The sequence below is a fragment of the Anoplopoma fimbria genome, chromosome 2 (genome assembly GCF_027596085.1).
Source record: "Anoplopoma fimbria isolate UVic2021 breed Golden Eagle Sablefish chromosome 2, Afim_UVic_2022, whole genome shotgun sequence".
Taxonomy (NCBI): Eukaryota; Metazoa; Chordata; class Actinopteri; order Perciformes; family Anoplopomatidae; genus Anoplopoma; species Anoplopoma fimbria.
In genome coordinates this window covers 15,008,206-15,030,290 of record NC_072450.1, presented here as the reverse complement: position 1 = coordinate 15,030,290, position 22,085 = coordinate 15,008,206, and the positions used below count along the sequence as shown (strand labels likewise).

Below are 22,085 nucleotides of genomic sequence, written 5' to 3'. Positions count from 1 at the left end.
AGAGCCTGTCATGGTGTGAAGCTGCTGGTTGGCTCCAGTGTCCTGCTATAGGAGAGATTTAAGTGTTTTCCTTGAGGACTTGGATGAAAAAACAATCAGAAATCCTTAATGGGGATAGAGACAGTTTCCACACATAAAATTTAAAACTTTCTGGATTTATCTGCGTGTGTGAGGACAATGGCCTGAATGTTGCCATGGTCTATGATTATTGTCAATCAAAGACAATATTGGTCGTCGGAAATGCTACCAGCTTTTAAACTGATCGGACGTTATTACGTTATTTCTAGGTTACATAAAAAATACTAACAATTGTTCCAAGCGTTGTTCTTTAGCTCTTAAATAGCAGCAAAACAAGTAACCCTTCAAGACATGGAATCTATCACACACACAACAAGTAACCACACACACACACACACACACACACACACACACACACACACACACGTCCTTCAAGCCCCTTGAAATAACAGATTAAGTAGTGCTTTTCTCCTAATGTAACTTGTGTATTGTAAAACCAGCTATTCTTTGACCAATGAGAATTTGGAAGGGGCTAAGTTTGAACACTTTTTGTAACAAAGCAGTTCTCTCACCTGCTAGCCAAGCCCTCCTCTTGTGTCAATTTCACTTCATTTAGGCAAACCATCAGACCCAGACAGGAAATAAAACAAAATACTTTGAGGATAGAGTGTTATTATCCATTACGTCTCATTGATATTGGTCTCAAATAAAAAAAAATGCATCTTTTTGTCTTCTGTGTTCTAATCGAGAGCATATTAAGCAACCTGTGACTGTGACACTTTCCTAAATTGAATATCCGACAGGCACCTCAACTTCAATCAGCGTTTGGTGTGCAGAGGTGCAAAAGTAGGCAGGAAATGAACTTCTCTCTGAAGCCCTAATTTCCTTTTTCATACAACTACTTTAATCACACCTCATTTGAGCAAATGATGACACATGAAAGCCTTTGAGGAGCGACTTTTTGAAAGTGTGTGTGCGTCTCACCGATCTTTATGATATATGATTGCCTTCGAGTGGAGCCTTTCTGAGCAGGTATGAACCCTTCTGCCTTTATATACGTTCAGATTTAAACCAGACATACTAAACCCACAGTGATTTTCAGTTTTTGATGCCTGCCTTTAAGCTCTTTGTTCCTGTTATAAAAGCTATATATTGGGTACAGGAAATGAAAAAAAATATTATTATATTAAAGCCATTACACAAATCTATGGCTTAGTGGCAGGTCATATTATATCCTGTATTAAGTAATTTCAAGTTGACCTTTCTGTTTGGTATTGTAACGAAAATGTGACATTTACTACCATCGGCTGCCTGTGAGTTCAACACTGGGAAAGACAGTGACAGTTTTTGTGCTCACAATTACATTGCATAGTTAATCAAAAGAGTAATTTAAGTATTAGGTACTGCGATGTGTTGTTGCAAGAAGCTGCCATTTTTCATTTCCTCATTAGAGGGAATACAAGCAAACACAAGACAGCCCGTCACATAAACGCCACACAGCTCAAATATTTTAGAACAGTTTTTATCAGCTTACAGTTTGCAGTCACAGCATTCAGTGTTGTAAAAGCCATCACATCCTCATTTTTTGGATTGTATCAAGATGTGAAAACAACAAAGCCATCTAGTCATTTGGACAGACATTGACTTTGTTTCCTCAGCGCTATGTGGTTGTTTCAACAAAAGTGATCATGCATATTTATAAGTTCATTCTGGATTCATCATAGGAGGCAATGGTGGCAATAAGGCAAAGCTATTTTATTTGCATAGCACATTTTAATACTAGAAGTAAACTGAATATGTTAAAAATAAACACAGAAAGAAGTGGGATGTGTATATGAAAATAATGATAAATAACTTACTAGAAAATTCAATTACAACACACAGAAACAAGACAGACATAGAAACCCCAAAACACATTAATAAACCACACACACACACACACACACACACACACACACACACACACACACACACACACACACACACACACACACACACACACACACACACAGAGTAAGGAATCAAAATTTTGTGAAAGTAGGAGGTTTTTTGAATGTGGACATAGTTGTGATGTATCTTATATACGACGATCTCATCACATCTCCATCTTTATTCTGGGTGTGGTTACAAATTCACTGCATGGTGAACTTGGAGGTCTAAATGCTAAATACTTTATGCCCTGATAAAATTCATAAATTGAGTTCAAAGTTTTACGGACATAGATTCTTGGATATTTACATGTCATTTCTTATGGATTATCCAAATTAACAGGCCATTTATTTCATGTAAAGACGCTAATAACATATTCTTTTTTTAAGTCAGTGTTAATCTTAACGATATTACTTACTCTGATAAGGGCTGTTTCGGTGCTGTTGAGCTCCGTAACCCAACTGACACATCACTTTGCATTTAGATAATTATCCAGTCAGTTGTATATACTTGACTCCATGACTATCAAATATTTAGCTTAGAAAAGGAAGTTCAGTAGTGGGGATGGAGTCCAGACTGTCAAACAACAAACTTGAATTTGTTTGTAAAGCTACACAATGTCATCTGTACAATCATGATATATAGATACATAATGACTGAAATGTTTTCTGTGATACTTATCCTTTGTTTCAGTCCAGATAACCCAAATAACCAGATAAAACCAAACACAATCTATGGGTAAAACTGGAACACATGCTTCAGCTTTCTGGTGGCAGTCACACAAACATTAAGCCTCTGTGGTCATTTAAGTAATGTGACTCACAGTCATGATTCATGTTCAACCACCTGACTTAACACGCATGTATTTTAACAAGAGTTGGTGGAACTATGTCACCAAAGTTATGTAAGGGTAAAACCAACAAAATGAACAGAATTGAAGTGTGGTGTTTATTGAAGTTCATTTTAAATGGATAGGTAACGATTGCTCCTGCAGTAGAACAGCTCTGTCGCTCCGCTTGTCTGTTATTGGAACCAGGATTCATGGATTACACCTGAAGCCCTGATTGATTAGTTTGGTCTTCAAACTGTGTCCATCCGTCAGATAACAGGCTGGTTTAACGTTAGGGTCATCCATCATTCACAAAGCACAATGGATTGTTTGGGGAGGATGTATTACTTTAGATCCTCTGTTGCTGCCCCGTTTCTTCACGGTTGTTTTTACTATAATATAGACCATTATTCTCCAGAGACAAATCATTGTAAGATGTGGTTCATACTAATTTTGTGGAAGTAGTAGTGTGTTAGTGGTTTATTTGCATAATGGTTGTTTTTGTCCTTTGTGTCTTTTTCAAAAATGAAGATTGATTTTGCAATAGGTCATCTCTACCACTTGGAGCTATAAGTAGAAAGCCAAAAGTAAATGAGAAGTTTACAAAATTGTTAGAAAACTTTTTTTTTAAATGCTAACCTAATCATGCATGAAAGACTTGGATGCCAAGATAGGACTTCTGTCTGGCGACTCACACTTTGAGCAGTCAGCTGTTCAGTTAGACACCCAGTTAGTTACTCAGTCAGCCAGTGAACTGCCGGTCATCAGTCGTTAATCAGTTTGCTATACAATCAATCTCTTTCAGACACAACTGACTCTAATGACTGTCTAATTGACATCTGGAGAATTGTTGTCAACAACAGTGAAAAAGACTAATTGAAATAGAGAACTACAGGAAAATGGAAAAATAAAAAAAGATAAAATGGTAAAGAAAGGTTCCTCTGTGACACCAGAATGGGATTGAAGAGTATTTGATTGAGACAGAGATGAATAAAAAAGCACGTACTTTGATTTGTGTTGTATTTTACTATAACTGCAGTAAACACATTGGTGCTTGATCCAGTCATGAATCTGGAAGTGACGAGGAGAGTCTCTTCCCTCTTCTTCTGCAGTCTCATTAGTGTTGGCAGGTGTTTTGAGCCATTGGTCCTTTGGGTTTGTCTCGTGAGGATACAAAACCGCCTGATTTATCTTCCCAAAGAAAGGGTTTACTGCAGGACTGTTAGATTGTATTTGTGATTATGTGGCACATACTAGACTCTTATCTCAGTGTGAAGTTGTAGGCTAATGTTTTTGGCCCTATACCCGACACTTGCAGACATTAATCACATCACAATTGCTTTGCCTTACTGTGACCCTCGTTCGGGTCCTGACCCGGTGCTGGATAAACAGCACTCTGTGGACTTCTCACCAACGAGAATAGGGAGTAACTTCCTGGCACGCTGGCATCATGTCAGCATACTGATCACACGGCCTGGCGAAGAGCAGCTTCATATATATTCATTTATTCATCCTCTCTCTTCATCTCTCGTCTCGTCCTCTCTTACTGTCTGACCTTTTGTCCTATTTGTTCTCTCTCTTACTGTCTTTCTGACTCCTAAATAAAATATTTGTCTCACTGACTACAAAGCAGAGCTAATGGTGTGGTTTTTCTGTTTTTTTCTACGAGTGTTAACTCTCTGAGGCAGCTGTGCAGTCACACCTACCAGGTGAAAGCAGGAATCTAATAGAAATGACTGAATGGAGGCATTAAAGGATTTGGTGTAATCTATTTTGTGTGCAAACAATTGGGGCAGTCAATTATTTTATTCAAATAAAAGAAATAGAGGGCAATACAAAATAATTGGTTGGTGACACACTATTGTGTGCTTGTTGTCTCGATTAAAGCTGTAAGTGTTATTGATTCAGGAGCAAACACTCCAGTCTGTTAGGCTGCTGTTTACAGACCCTCGATAGGTAGCAGCGGCTTTTCAGTAGAAAACTGTCAAAGTATGAATTTGGTTTTAATTTGAACTAATAATAATATAAACTGTATTTTTAAATATATTTTAGTTAATGTTCTCGCAATTGATTTGATTTCCCATATTGAGATATATATTTGTATAATAAAAAAATGTATCATTATATTGTAATATAATACTTTACAGTAGTATCATCATATTGATTTTACCCGTATCGCCCAGATCTACCACCAGCGATACACTGATTGTAGCAAAGTTAGAAAAAGAGAAACGCATGCACATATAAAACAGACTCATAATTACATGCAAATTGTTGTTAATTATGCCTCATTTCATCCCAAAATGTTACTGGCATTATGAGCATCAGGAAAGTGTTGTTTATCACGTTGTTTATTTCTTTTTTTTTTATCTCTCCCTCATCTGTGTCTCCCTTCTCTTATTCAACCTCTTCCACCCTTTCTTAATCTCTTGCTTTGTGTCTGTCGTCCTCCTTCCAATTTCGGCACTTGTCTCGCCTCTATTTTTCTTGTCTGTGACAGTATAAATGTTGTGGAGGTCAGGAGTATACGGACTGGTCGGTCAACATGTACCACAACTGTTCTGCACCTGGTCCATCGGCCTGCGGTGTCCCTTATACCTGCTGCATTACTACTAAGGTAGGTATTACTTTTTCCATTACTTTTAGTAGAATATAAACTGCTGTTACTGTTTTACTGTCAGATGCACTGGCTCTCTGTTAAGGGTTTCCTGTTGTGTCGGATAATATCACCACCATCTCTACCCTTCTCTAAACTACTGCTGCTAATTACTACTACCGCATTACACTGCAGCAAATCTAACCATTAGCTTTTTCATCACAGTTTGGAATCAAGAATTTTAACCAAACAAGTTTTATTACATCTGTTTGTACCATACTGTCAGCGGTGCCAGGAGTTTTAATGCGTTGGCGTTTTTGAAATTCTTCTTAGAAAAAGATGTATTGCAGATTTTCTTTCTGTCCGATTTTGTTTTCTATATAACAAACACAGCCGAAAACTAAAAAAGGAAAGTGCAGTTATGTCATGAGCTCAAATGGTTTACACGCACTCTCCTCATCTCATTATGGGCCAATATAGGGAGCTAGCATATGATTGAGATATGATTGGCAGTACAGAAAAAGTACGCCCAATAAACAAAATACTTCCAAAACCAATCATTTATTTTTTAAACTTTAGGATGCCAGAAAGTGTTCCTGGCAGCTAAAGTTAATTCCTGGGGTAACTTTTCCTATTTCACTTTCACATTAAACAACCAAGTTGTCCATGGAAATCGCCTCACGTAAGCCAACAGCATTAGCATTGATGACAAAATGCTATTCATGCGACAATTGCAAGGTGCCACTAGTTGCTATGCAACAAGTTTCTTTCTATAAGTTATCACTCCTAAACTGACAGACGCTCGTTAGGTTATCAAAGTTTGACGCAGTTGCTGAGAAGTGCATTAAATGTCAGCTATTGAAAGTTGAAATGGAAAGCGGATGATTAAAATATAATGCATGCATTTCATGTCACGTTCAGGGGCCCTACAAATTGTTTCTGAGGGCCGCCGTTGCTTAAAAAATAAGAGTAACATTCAATTATCATGCATGTTAAATGCTGGAATCATCAGAATTTCCTATCAATCCCTACAAACTATAGCTGCCAATACCACCATGAGCTGAGAAAAAACCCTAATACTGATACTGTATGTGTGTGTTAATTAGTTTTGAAAATCGCTGTTAGATCATAGCATTTTAACGTTATCTAAAGTGCTTAGAAAGAGCAAACATTTCATCGTTCCTGGCTCTGTTTATTTATAATTGGTCTGTGAATCCCTGAACACTCAGTTTAGTTTGTATATTATTACAGTAATAGCTTTAATAGTGTGGAGTTACGTTTAAAATACATCTCATCACCCTTATGATGATGATTACGCCTTTGCCATGCCAGACGCACTAGCAGGCAATTTTCTCCCACACTAAACGGCATGTGTGCACCGTTTAATTTATACACCTACACTCCCCAGAGTTCACCGGGAAAGGGAGAACAAAAACATTTTTATTGTGAGTCGGACAACAGTTTGATGGACTGTGTCTCATAACTGGACTCATGAAACAACTGCTTCTTTAAACTCCTTCATTATGTATGTGTTCTCAATATTATATATTCAATCATTACAGTATTGCTATGAGCAATAAATTAGTATTTTGTTACAGTTTTGCATTTTTGTGAGTCACTTGTGACAAAAATATAATTGATAACACACAATTTCATCCCATTGTTTCCAGTTCATATTTTCACTGGTTTGTCTTCCCTTCCACTGTTATGGTATACAATGTTCTTGCAGTATGGCTGTAAACTGTAGAGGAGACGTTAAGCAGCCTAAAGTCAGCCAATATGTTATTTTTACTGTAGTATTTCAGATATAGTTATCATAGTAATATAATAATAATCAATTGATTCTCAGTTTGGTCTGTTGCTATATTCAGAATTGTGTATTTGTATTTGTGTATTTGTAAAAGATGATGCTCTGCAAAAGCTGAGCATCGTCTGGCTCTTGCCACTATGGTTTATGGTCCATTATTATCATCCATATGATTATATTGTTCAAAAATCTCTTTTAAGAATGAATAAATTCAATTTGACATACGTTTATATGAAGGATGAGAAAACACGTGTGCCAGAGAGGACACATGGCAGTTGATAGAAGCTCTCCGAAAGATTGACAACTGTTGCCAGTGAAACCGACTCATTTTGGCAAACAAACAAGAATTACACAGATTTAGAGATTTATTTATATTACTTTCTTGGAAGTATTAAGTACCAGGCAAATTTAGAGCAAGAGATGCCATCATTGAAACTCTATAGGAATAGATTTTAACATTGAGATTTTCAACAAAGTTCAGCTTTCCACTCTATAATCTTTGTATTCATCTTCCTAATTGCAGACATGTATGCTCATATAAACACAAAGCAGCAATTAACTTGAACTTGATCGAGCATCGGGTTTCTTCTCAGACGGACGAGCTGTAAGGGTTCCCACCTGATTCTTTGAAATGTATTGAGCAGAGACAACAACTCCTGCAGTCAAGCACATAACTGAACACTGATTCCTGCTTTTGCCATTTTAGTTACATGATGATATATCATACAGAAGAATGTATTGCATCAGGCACTTAGCAGAATCATGGGGCAAAAAATAGTGACAGTGTGGTGTTGTGAGCTACTCTCCTGTTCCAACTATTAATCCTAACACTGCTGTCATATATTAAAGATCTAAAACAAATTTTATAAATACATCTGCTAAAATGTGTATATTGACTTAATAAGGGGGATCACTCCTTCACTCCTCTTCTTCCTCTGCCAGACGGCCATGAGAGATTGGCAGCTTGTCTCATCTAATTTGAATATATGAATATGGAAAACCACAGGCTCAAAGTCACGAGGGACATACCCGCATATACACACTTGAGTTTTTATACACACACATTAAAGTCAACAGTACTGTGGTCAGTGTCTATCTCAATGTCACACACACACACACACACACACACACACACACACACACACACACACACACACACACACACACACACACACACACACACACACACACACACACACACACACAGTTTGTGACAAGTGATATCTTCAGCAGTTTTGTGGTTCATGACGGTCTTATGTGTGTGCATGAAAGAGGTAGTTATGATGTGTGTCATTGTGTGTGTTTTTATGTTTTCACCACTAATGTTAAAGGTCGAATACAAACTTACCTTCTTCTGTCTGCTGTCGATTCCTCTTCACAGGCTTCTGTCTGTATCTAACATACTATTCCTGCCTCCTAACTTCATCTCATATCTCTGCTTCTCTCCCCTCCAGCCTAATGAAGTGGCCAACACCATGTGTGGCTACAAGGTGTTGGAAAAAGAGGTAAGATCTCAAAGATTGACTTTCATGACTTCTTCGGACAATGTTGAATGATGTTGTGCTGGTCTTAGATGCATGTAATTCAGTAAACTAGTAATACAACTTAATAACCAATTCCTTGAATGTATCCACTAACTGTGGAAACTGAAGTTACAGTTACAAGCAATTTGTTTCTCGCAGCGTTTGATGCTGATTGATACCATCCATATCAGAGGCTGCACTGATGCTTTCTTCATATGGCTTATGGACAACTATAAGATTATGGCTGGACTGCTATTAGGGATCCTTCTGCCTCAGGTACACACACACACTCATGATGCTCAGTGCAAATTGTTCTTCAAGTAAGGAAGGTGCTCTGTTGATGTTTGGTTCAAACCTAAATTACAAACATGTAGTCTGATGAAAAACAGTTATAGTGTAGAGCCTTATGTGAAGCAGACGTGAATCAAAAGTTAGGTGTAATTGAGGATGAAGTCCATTCCATGTTTTATTTTTCAATATGCAATAATTAGTAACTTTTCAGTAAAATGTCCTTCATTTCTGGATGAATATATATATAAAATAATGTGAGCTGTGTTTTTGGAAGGGCATCTTTTTTTGCGGCATATTTCTTTCGACTCGTCTTTTTTGTTTCCAATGATATGTGAAAAGTTCTCTTCATGTTGGACAAATGATTCATCACAGCAACAGTGTTTTCTTTTGGTGTCTAAGAAGTTCGTACAGGCACTTGTATGTGTGTAAATAGCAAACTGCACACCAAAAGGGATATTGGCTTACATTAATTCCCTGATGTAGACTAACTTTAAACATTACAGTACATAGCCCCAGACCTAAACTTAACCTTAAACCAAGCTTGAACCTTGGGCCTCCAACCTCTGAGGTCCATATCAGCAAAATATTTATTCTGTACATGTTTACATAGATAATATAATTTGTATTTAATTTTTTGTATATTAGTAATCCTCCCCCTTTTATCATTTTCTCTTGTATAATTTTATTACACTTTATTCTATCTTTTAATGCAATAACTCAATTTTACTTAACAAGCTTCACGAGAAACTTGTTGTCGGTGCATTCTCTGTGAAACCTGAAGTGCCTGTTGCCTCTAATTTAGACCAGGTCTGAACCCTACATTTTATGATTGGGTAATGTGTCCCCACAATGTGTCTGTGTAAGCAGATATATGTCTCAACAACACAGTCAACTATAAGACTGTTAAACGACTGAGATGTTCCACATGTTGATCTTGTATGATTTTTGAACTGAACTTTTTTGCTATTCTGTACTTGTGACTTAACAGCTGGTACAGATTGAACAAGTGCAGCTTTAGTTTCAGTTTGTACTGAAATATCAGAAGCACACTGAAATAAAACATTCAGGCAAACAACTCGGATGACTAAGTGGGAAAATGTAAATTGCTTCACCTCGTGTTCATTTGACAACTTCACTGCATCAGCAGTGATAAAATATGCAGTTCAATGTTCACAAAATGTTTCACATGCTCTTCCATTTCATTTGGTTTGCTGTGGACTCGACAGGTTGAACTTCTGACACATCAGCAGATGAAATTATTATTAATTATAATTATTTTATGGCAGGGTTTTTGAAAATGACTGGTATGTCCTAGCATTAAAAGATACTATCTGGCAGATACACATATTTTGCATTAACACTATGGGCATGACGGACACAGAATAACATTTGTATTACACTCAGTCATTTCTGTTCTCTTACGTCTCATTTTAACTTATAATATAGTTCTGGAAAAATCCAGTGACACAAACACCCACTGACAGCTATGAATGTAGATTGTGATTAACTTTATTAAACATTTTTCACTGAGCTGTGAGTTTAGGAAAGGACAGTAGACGCTGTCATCAAATCCATCCAATCCAAGAGGTGCTTCTCATTTGCCTTATTTCATGTCTCCTCGCTTTTCACGGAAATCAATCTAGTGCGCCATTGTGAAAACATCCCAATTCCCTTATTTTTGTTTGGATGAGCGCTAATTGAGGAGCGAGGAGGCTGCCTGGAGGAGGCTTGAGTGAGAATACATGAGACCATACTTTGCATCGTCTTGTTGGACCGACGCGGCCCTTTATTAGAAGATATTTCATGATTGGATGCTGCAGCTGATCACCTGTGTTTTATACTGGAAAAAAATACCTTTTGTTTTAACTCAGGTTCAATATCACCACCAGGTTTAGATTTTATTTGAGTTCCGTGCCAATATTTAGTAAAGGTTATAAAGGAAGCATAAAACTACTTTCAGAAATCACCAGAAAGTTTTGTTCTTTTAATTGTCTGTGTTTTATGGATGATAATATGCTGTCCTTTAGCAGTGAAAACATTTTAATTGAACAGCTGGCAAAAAGACCCCGTGCGTTAGGTAGAAAGTATATTTTGACATGATATATTTAACAGTATCTTTACAAAATGTGGTTTGACGGATCTGTTTCAGGAATATAGTATTATCTGCAATATAAATACGAAATAACATTTTTTTATGACTGTGCAAATACAAACTCTACTACATACAGAGCTGTTAACTCCTGCAAACAGACAGGTGATGCAGCTCTGCCTTCGTAATCAGAAACTGACATCACTTCAGATAAGATTTCGGAGGAAGAGACGTCTCATTTGTCTGAAAGCGATTACTCTCTTTGCATGTCTTCCTCATGTCTGATGTGGGAGGGATAAAGACGCAAGGATAAGACGCAAATCAAAGAAAAGAGGAGACATTAAAGACAAATGAGAAGAACTCAATGACGACATGCCTTGCTATACTTAGCTACCCTTTCTCTTTCTGTACTCAGTTCTTCGGTGTGATAGTCAGCTGGCTGTACGTGACTCGTGTTGAAGACGCCATCAGTGAGTACGGTCACTACATGGACCTAGTGGACTCAAATGTGAAGGAAAGAGAAGCCAAGAGGCAGGGCCATGTGGCAAAGTGGTTTAAGTGTATGCCAGAGATCTGATGGAGATGACGAACATGAATGTTCTCCAGCCAACACTCACATTTATCCAGATACTGCTGCAGCTGCTGTGGGAGACTACCCTTGAACTGCAGGTTTATTAAATGCAAACATCACTGTGGAAAAAAATTGTTCTGATGTTTTTTTTATTTTTGGGGGGGGGGAAGGAAATGTTATGCAACCAAATTATTCATAGTTTGTGATTCAAGTATTCCTTTTTCCAGTTTTACTTTTTTATTGTAAACTCACTGGATTTATCCAACACAAATGTTTGCAGGGCCCATTGATGTGTTAATTAATAATTACAGTGTTAACATACAGTGTACGGATGCATGAGTGGGAAATAATAGCTCATTTAGATTTGTTTTTGGCTGCATCGTGCCCAAGAGAGTCTCAGGGATAAAAGCAGGAACCAATACAACCACTTTTGCTTCTATTTTTTTAATATAACATGAAATTAGTCTGTTCAGTTCCATCACACAACCACAACAGCACTGACGTTTTTTCCGTATACTTTTTATACCTGTGTTTACTGCTTATTTATTGCCACCAATTAAAGCATTGCTCTGCTCCTTTATACAACCACCGGTGAAGCAGCTCCTGTTATCCAACCACTACCATTGCCAAAAACTATTCCTCTCATCTGAAGCTGGCCATTTTTGCCTTATTTGTAAATAGGATTGGAAATACTTTGCAACTAAAACATTCTTTTAATACAGTGCCCTGCACATTATGACCACATGTTCTCACTGAACCTTCGTGATGTGTCCAGCACATCAAGCAAGTGTTGCCTCTAATTTTCCTTAGTGAAGACTTAACTTACCCTCAGAAATATATTTACAGTTTATCTTTAGTCAATTGAGAAAATGAAGGGGAAAGAAGCTGACCTGCATGCAGTGCTTGAGTCTAATTCAAGATTGTCTTGTTTTACGTTGATTTATAAGATGAATGCTAATTCTGTGCCACTGTTATAACAAGAGGACTGCTCAAGGTTATTGTATAGCCACACTCTCTACCAAGAGTTTATGTATGACTAATTATCAACAGCAAATCTACCAGTGAAACACACAATTACACCTGAATTATTATTTTTTTAATCTATATGGCAAAATGTTATTAGGGATCAAATTCTGCTTATAAAGCAACATGTTCTAACAAATCAGAGAAGGGTGGGGTTTTGCGATATGAAGGTGGGGGTGAAAACAATCAAACTACCGTTGATAACAGGCTGTGCAACTAGCAATGGCTGTTAATCGGGTAATGTGGCGTGCAGATAAGAGGGCTCATCAACATTTCCAAAAAGTTCTCTAACCATTGGTTAAGCTACTGTGTGCCAATGGTGGCATGCGTGCCTTAGGTTCCCTACCCCTGCTTTAAAACAACCTACAACATATGTTATAAAAACAGTGTGTTTTTGAGTTTTACAGATATGCACTTGCACAAGTGAATAATGTGAATTTAATGTGTTATTGAACTTTGTTTGGTTTGAAGTGAAGTTAAAAATTGAGACCAAATACAAAATATTTGTTGAAGTAAATTTTTTGTGAAATTAAAACTTCCCTTTGTTTGTGCCTTTATGTGACTTCCCACTACATTCTTAGTGATATACGTACATGATCTACTATACTTACATCTCTGCTAAAACATGTTTGCAAACATTTCAAATTGGTTATTTTCTGGCATTGCCTCTATTCAGTAGGATGAGGCCAAACAGGATTTACCAAGGTTTTTGGTTAGCCAGGTTTTTCACCAGAGGGTCAAGTCATTACTCGACAGTTTTAACGTGTACAGCATGGAAATGTTTTCTAAACATGTAATATGACATAAAGAATATTTGAGTGATTGTAATGATGACCTTTCTGTAACTATCATTATTACAGGCCACAATCACAGGACTTACACGTCACAGTTTTAAGTGCATGTCTTGCCAATTAAAATAATAAGATGATACACAGATGTACATCCAAACTTATCTTATTAGTTTTGTAGATGCGAGGACATTCAGCACACCACCCTTATGTATTTCATGTACTTTGTGCACATTGTAATATTCTATAGACGAGTGCCTACATTCAATACGTGTGTGGCCTTACTGGGAATTGCATCATCTGTTTTTAAAAGTTAATATCAGTTCAATAAACATGTATTGAAAGAAGTGTGTTGTCAAGTTGTTTTGCCTGGTTGAGGGTGTAAAATAAAATGATTTAATGCTTGTTTGTGTTTCATCTTTTAGTTGACTGTAGCACTAAAATTATCTTTCTGTTCAGGGATTTTTGGGGGTTGGGGGGCTGTTGAATAGATGATGGCTGATACAGTATCACACTGTGTTTTTTATTAGTCACAAACGGCATCTAAATATGTCATGCATTAGTATTCTAATTTGTTTGTGAAAGGTTCAAGTATGAATACAACATAGATGAAACAATAGAAAAAGGAATTTATTTGTTCGCAGGGATTTCTAAATGTTTGTATCCATAATGTTTAAAAGTTTGATCTTGTTTATAATAGCTAAATAATCCAGTTATGACTGGTAGTGTAGTCTAAATCGGAACAAAATATCAATGTTAATTTACATTGAAAACGTAAAAGACTAGATGTGTATTCAATAATCAATTCATTATTCAGATCATAATTTGACTCCTTAAGAAACAAACGCACAAAACATTTGCTTATAATTCACAGGGTTTATCTGTGTGTCATTTCAGCATAACTTGGCCGTGGTTCTTTAATTTTTTCACACATTCGAGGAACACATGAGAGGGAGCTCTAGCCATGAGCGGGGAATGTGCAGAGTGGTTTGGTGTTTGTGTGTTGTGTTCGTTCTATTTTTACTCCATCTTCTTCTGCTGCTCTGAGGACTTGGTGTATGTAACCTATTCATATATTCAACTCCAAGGAGACATTTTTTTTCCTACATCACTAACGTTAAGGAAGAAGCTGTTGAGAATGGTCAAGTAGGAGTGATCATATTGCTTCCCGCCTCCTCTCATTTTCTCTACAACTCCAATCCAGAGAAAATATATTTCTTTTTTAATTAAAACCCCCATTATCAGGCTTAAGTTCAAAGCAACAGTCACAGCTGTCAGTCCTCCAACATTTTTTTTTGTTATGGATTTGATTTACTATGTGTCCAAATAAAAGGTCACATTACAAGTATGTTTGTCAGATATGATGATACATTGGCATATGACACATAGGCCTGTCATGTACACACAGGTTTGTCCCTTGGATATTCACTCATAATGGCGTGATCATGTAGCCGAGCATGTGAGAGCAATGTTTGTATGAGATGTAACAGGTCGTTAAATACAGTGCTTTTGACACCATTCTGAAATCTTCCAGTATTTATCTAACACTGCCTCACTCCACCAACACCCATGCCACTTATATTTCCAGTGTGTTGCATCTGATAAGATCAACATCCTAAACCGTGGATCACCCTGCCTGGTTCAAAGCCTCCTAAGGATACCAGATGGGTCTTGATTTATTGTCAGTTAAGCCATCTAAACTTGTTAAGGTTAGAGTCTGACATGCTATACACCCATCCACCAGCAACACCCCCCTGCCCTCTCGCCTCGCTACATAAAAGGCTCACTATTTCATGCATTAGTGCTAATGTTGGCAGTGGACGTGAATTATAAGCTGAATCATCCCATATCTTCATAATACCTATTATACTGGACTGGGCTAATGTGTAATATTTTTGTCTGTTATTCAAATCATAACATTTTAAAAATCTGTAGATGAAGCATCATTGTAGTCCATTAGGAGGTAAAAAAAAAGATGCTTTCATAACATCATCAGTCCCTAACACTGCACAGAATAGTCACAAAAAAAAGCCGTATTGGTATGGCCTTTAAATTCTTACCAAGAAGTATCTTTCATTAGTGTTGAAAGAACATATATTGCACTTTTCCGTTGTCATTTGTCTTGCATTCTTCTTCTTCCTCTGCATCTCCCACAGTATAGGCTGTCGCTGACCTTGCTGACAGTGTTTGTTTCCCTTTCTGTCTCTCCTGTGAGACTTTGAGTTGATGTGTGTGTCTGTCTGTCATCTCTTCCCATCTCACTCTCAATCTGTCTATCCTTTGACTTTCACTTCTCCTCTTCAGCTGTTCACCCTGAACCACATGAGCAGACAGATGTACAGTCAGCAGAGGAGAGTTAAGGCTGCACTCTGTCTTATGTGACTGTATGGCTGACAGAAGGAGACAGCCTGATATATATTTTATTCTGTTGTCGTCTCTAGTGAACTACAGCTTTTTCGTAATCTTCTGTAGTCTTAATATTCAATAATATAAGACATATATTGTGACAGAAAGGATGTCCATCTACTGTTGTTCAGTTATTACCAACAGGTTAAATCCTACGGTGAAATATAAATCAATTCTCACTCCTGCTGTCTTATCAGGGCGGCTCACATGATTTCACTTCCCCTGCTTAAGCTCGCACATACACACACTTACTGCCTCCTCCCACCCATTCAACCTCTACAAATGGATTGACGGACTGCTTGCATAGAGTTAATGGTCCTAGCATAACTACAAAATTGTTAAATTTAAAGCATGTTCTAGTTCACATGCCAATGAACTAATTTTAAATCAGAACCAGAGGAATAGGAGTGAAGCACTTTATGATTTGATTAGATTTGAAGCAGCAAATGTAAGACTGTGAAAGTATTGGTTAAATGTTTGATATTTGTCAAAAAGCAGATCATCTTTAAAAAAGTAGTAGAACAAACCTAAGGCAACACACAAAGCAACACGTCTTTACTTTGACATAATGCACTCATTTTGATATATAACATGGGATAAAGTTCCTTTCACTCTCTACAATTATTCTTTATTCCAAAGACATCTGCATTTGGCTGCCTGCCCACTAACAAAACCAACTCCTTCTTAAATCTGAGCAAGTCGTTCATGTGCATCTGAATTCCATTTAACTGCATATAACATAGATATATAATGGGTTGTCTGCTATTAGCGCGAGTCTGATAAGTTCAATCAGAGTGCTAATGAGGACATAAAAGAATAGAATATATTTTTCCAATGAATTGATTCAACATTTATCCAGGACAAAAGTTAACTAGTAAGAGAAAGCCTGCTCAAGACTAATGGATCCATGGGTAAACATTGCAATTCACCATTTTGAATATTTTTCTTGTAGGAAATCAAAAGTCATGGAGCATTTGGTTTATTATCAAATCCATTGATATAATTTTGCTTAAACAGATATATTTTTTTATCTTATGCACTTTGAAAACACACACACACACACAAACACACACACACACACACACACACACACACACACACACACACACACACACACACACACACACACACACACACACACACACACACACACACTGACACTGTGTCCAATAATGTGTGGCAGGGAGTTGGTCATTTATTAGTTTGGTAGATGGCCCAGTGTCTGGTCTGATGCTGGCATTTAGCTCTGCACAACATAACAAACTAAGCCAATCCATTATTGTGGACAACAGCAGGAACACAGATGGAACACCTCTAGTGACACTTAAGCCACATTTATAAAATCCTCCGACTGTGACTGCATAGAAATTAGATATTTATTCATCAGCTCAGACCAAGCAGACACACTGTTGTCAACCAAATGGCCACACCATGACAACCATTATTATGTGAGACTCATTTATTAGTCTGGTAATCAGTCTGATCTGATGCTGGCATTTAACACTGATGACAACACTCAATAAACTAGCAACAGGAATAGAGCAAACCACAATAGCACAATGAAGATGTAATCATCAAGATAACATGAAACAAATTATATGTTTGATATTTTCCCAAATGGGAAATAATCTGTAATGTCCGTAATGTCTTTTCTCTTATGTACACACAGTAATTAAAATGGTCATGCAGTAAGGTTAACTGAAAAGTAGTTTGATAAATCTGGATTCAGGCAGTTTTCTTGTGAGACCCCAAATAAAGATTTAGTTGTTGTTGTTTTTTATTTAAACTTGGCTTGAGGTGACAAACTAGATTTTCTCTGTTTGGGTTCCTAGTTGTAAAATAACATGAACCAATGAGCTTGAAAATTAAAAGCTCAGCTATAGAAACTAAATGATGGACAACATTTAAAAGAAAAACAAAAAGCCTGATGATATCTTCTTAATGTGTTTACCCCATTTCATGGCAATCGATGTAATGGTTGAGGAGACGTTTCACTCGAAAGCACAAATATGTAATTGTTTCCTCTAGTAGAAGAAAAGTCAGGGGGATTACTTAAATCATATGGCTTCATCTTGCAGTCACAATGACTGTTTGTACAACATTTCTTGGTAATCCATCCATTAGTTAAATAGTTATAGAGATGTTTCAGTCTGGACCAAAGTGGATCCACCAACCAACAATCTGACATTGCCTAACATAAAGTCAAGTGGCTAAAAGATAAGATAAAGTTAAAGATAAAGAGGTTTTTATTGTCATTGTAGTGATGCAACGAAATTCCGTTTGGTAGCCCTCAGCCAGCCAGCAGCAGCGAACAACAAACACAATAACAACAATATACAGATAAAAAATACACAAAATGAATGAAAACTTTATTATGTACGCAGGTGAGTATTTTAAATTTTAAATTTTAAATTTTAAACCAAACAACGTACATCACAAAACAGGTCATAAACATTGCACATTGACATACAGAATACACCCTCATATCACTCTGAGCTAAAACAATATTTATAGGTAATGCCATCAGATGCCTTTGTCTTGTTTTGGAACTTGATAGTGCCTACATTCTCCACCAGTAGAGCTCATTGTGTCCAAAGTACATCTAGAAAGAAGCAGTTCTGATTGCATGAGGATGTTGGCTAATTGTGCTAATTATAACTGTAGTTATATACAACACTTAAAACCACTCAAATTATCTATTATCTTTGCAGGTTTTATTTAAAAATAAACATGAAATTGAGAATAATAACGTGCGAGATAAAGACAGTAAAATGTGGGATTCATTACACTGTGTATGATTATTGTAATCACACACAGACACTACGGTTCATCTATCTTTGTTGAACTCCAATAGCAACAGCTGCACACTTGTTACTGCATTGTGTTTTTGCTTTTGTTCATTCGTTTTGTGAAATGTTATTCTTCTTTGTACTTCTGGGCCACCATCGTAAATTCCTCCTACTGTATTAGAGGTGATCTGAAAATACCATTTCTCTGATGTGATATACTTTAAGCGAATTAAAAGTTTTTTCTCTGAGGTCATTGCACAACAGACTGCATGAGCCATTCCTTAAAAATGCAGTGACAACCACTTTCATTACTTATATTTGAAATGTCCCAGTTGAGTAAGCCTCTCCCTGTGCTCCCAAAGCTATTCAAAGGATCATTTTTTTAAACAACCTAAAAACAATGAAATAAAACAGTGTATTCTCAGTATGTATCATTTGGCTGCATGTCATTATGAATTTTTTTCATGTACTGAGTTTTAGGTTTGATAATTTGCTTCAGTGCAGAATTTGGCTTTATGGTGATGATGTACAGTGGGTACGGAAAGTATTCAGACCCCTTTCAATTTTTCACTCTGTTTCATTGCAGCCATTTGCTAAAATCGAAAAAGTTCATTTTTTTTTCGCATTAATGTACACTCAGCAACCCATCGTGACAGAAAAAAACAGAAATGTAGACATTTTTGCAAATTTATTAAAAAAGAAAAACTGAAATATCACATGGTCATAAGTATTCAGACCCTTTGCTCAGTATTGAGTAGAAGCACCCTTTTGAGCTAGTACAGCCATGAGTCTTCTTGGGAATGATGCAACAAGTTTCTCACACCTGGATTTGGGGATCCTCTGCCATTCTTCCTTGCAGATCCTCTCCAGTTCTGTCAGGTTGGATGGTGAACATTGGTGGACAGCCATTTTCAGGTCTCTCCAGAGATGCTCAATTGGGTTTAGGTCAGGGCTCTGGCTGGGCCAGTCAAGAATGGTCACAGACTTGTTCCGAAGCCACTCCTTTGTTATTTTAGCTGTGTGCTTCGGGTCATTGTCTTGTTGGAAGTGAACCTTCGGCCCAGTCTGAGGTCCTGAGCACTCTGGAGGAGGTTTTCTTCCAGGATATCTCTGTACTTGGCCGCATTCATCTTTCCTTCAATTGCAACCAGTCGTCCTGTCCCTGCAGCTGAAAAACACCCCCATAGCATGATGCTGCCACCACCATGTTTCACTGTTGGGATTGTATTGGGCAGGTGATGAGCAGTGCCTGGTTTTCTCCACACATACCGCTTAGAATTAACGCCAAAAAGTTCAATCTTGGTCTCATCAGACCAGAGAATCTTATTTCTCATAGTTTGGGAGTCCTCCATGTGTTTTTTGGCAAACTCTATGCAGGCTTTCATATGTCTTGCACTGAGGAGAGGCTTCCGTCGGGCCACTCTGCCATAAAGCCCCGACTGGTGGAGGGCTGCAGTGATAGTTGACTTTGTGGAACTTTCTCCCATCTCCCTACTGCATCTCTGGAGCTCAGCCACAGTGATCTTTGGGTTCTTCTTTACCTCTCTCACCAAGGCTCTTCTCCCACGATTGCTCAGTTTGGCTGGACGGCCAGGTCTAGGAAGAGTTCTGGTCATCCCATACTTCTTCCATTTAAGGATTATGGAGGCCACTGTGCTCTTAGGAACCTTGAGTGCTGCAGAAATTCTTTTGTAACCTTGGCCAGATCTGTGCCTTGCCACAATTCTGTCTCTGAGCTCCTTGGGCAGTTCCTTCGACCTCATGATTCTCATTTGTTCTGACATGAGCTGTAAGGTCTTATATAGACAGGTGTGTGCCTTTCCTAATCAAGTCCAATCAGTTTAATTAAACACAGCTGGACTCCAATGAAGGAGTAGAACCATCTCAAGGAGGATCAGAAGAAATGGACAGCATGTGAGTTAAATATGAGTGTCACAGCAAAGGGTCTGAATACTTATGACCATGTGATATTTCAGTTTTTCTTTTTTAATAAATTTGCAAAAATGTCTACATTTCTGTTTTTTTCTGTCACGATGGGTTGCTGAGTGTACATTAATGCGAAAAAAAAAAATGAACTTTTTCGATTTTAGCAAATGGCTGCAATGAAACAGAGTGAAAAATTTAAAGGGGTCTGAATACTTTCCGTACCCACTGTACATCATCACCATAAAGCCAAATTCTGCACTGAAGCAAATTATCAAACCTAAAACTCAGTACATGAAAAAAATTCATAATGACATGCAGCCAAAGGGGTCTGAATACTTTCCGTACCCACTGTATTTAAATATAAAATAAGCCCTCAGCCTAGTTCTATGAAACAATACAAACTATTTGCTGTTGTTGCTGATTTTATTTATGTCTGCAAAGAGGTGGGGTGGAGGTTGCATGGATTGCACAGTGTAGAATTCCATTAAAACAACAGTTCATGAATACTGAAACAGCAAAGCTGTAGTGTCGGCAATAATGGTAGTGAAGGAGAAAAAAGGCCTGTGACCTTGATTAAATAACTGGCAAAAATATTTCCCCTTTCTTTTATAACTTCTGTCCAGATGCCCTTGAAAAATTCTCTCACCTTCCGCCTCTCCTGGAAGAGCTGCTCAGTGACCAACAATTCATGGTTGTAGTAATTTGTCTTGGATACAAAGTTACCATGTGACATGCAACAAAGTTCAAACCAGTTACATGGACTTCACCATAAAGCTCCAGAAAAGAGATTAAAAGGCCAGCCAACACGGGGCAGCATGAACAAGTGAGTCAGAGTCATTTATCAAAGTAATATATACACCATCTAAGGTGTAAAGCAGCCACGAAATACTATGCTTCACAGAAAAAGTAATTGCCTTGAGAACATAAAATACCAGTTGGTGGAAGCACATGATTCATATTTTCCTTTTCCAACTTGATGGGAATTGGCTTAAAAACCTGCAATATTTTTGATGAATTCCAGGTGTCAATTAAAACAAAAAATAAAATAAGATAATCCTAGCAGCTGTAAACTCAGACTGCAAAAAACATGCCTCCCACCAACATGAGCCATTTGTAAAACCTATACATGCACCATATTTGAGAGTTTATGAAGAGTTAGCTAGTGAGTCGAAATAGATCATAGTGACAGATAAGTGGAAGAAACATACAACTTCTTATTTATGTTTTGCAAAAGTGAGGAGTGACTTAAATTAATTTAGACCGTGCACAAAAGTGGCAATTACTCCTTAACAGAAAGAAAACTTCAAACTGTAAAGGTGACGAGTCCAGTCTGAACCCGATATCTGACTGTAGGCCGTCCTGATGGAGCATGCAGGTGTGTCTGAATATTCCTGTGTGTGTATGTGTGTTGTTGAGCTGTATGTGTGCACTGTTTGTCCCCATGTTGTGTGTTTCATGTGTGTGTGCTCACCTTTGTATTCTATGTGATGACAGTCTAAC

At 37.5% G+C, this 22,085-nt stretch overlaps 1 protein-coding gene across 3 annotated transcripts in view; it reads left to right on the top strand.

Annotated features, from left to right (window-relative positions):
* Positions 1-13,837, top strand: part of tspan15 (tetraspanin 15) — a 30,308-nt gene extending 16,471 nt beyond the window's left edge. For all 3 annotated transcript variants that reach the window (XM_054611498.1, XM_054611506.1, XM_054611489.1), the window contains 4 exons: positions 5,277-5,393; positions 8,634-8,684; positions 8,862-8,978; positions 11,498-13,837. In XM_054611498.1, the coding sequence (XP_054467473.1) occupies positions 5,277-5,393; positions 8,634-8,684; positions 8,862-8,978; positions 11,498-11,659 (447 nt within the window). In that variant the 3' untranslated portion in view covers positions 11,660-13,837. The remainder of the gene's footprint in view (positions 1-5,276; positions 5,394-8,633; positions 8,685-8,861; positions 8,979-11,497) is intronic.
* Positions 13,838-22,085: the final 8,248 nt, after the last annotated feature.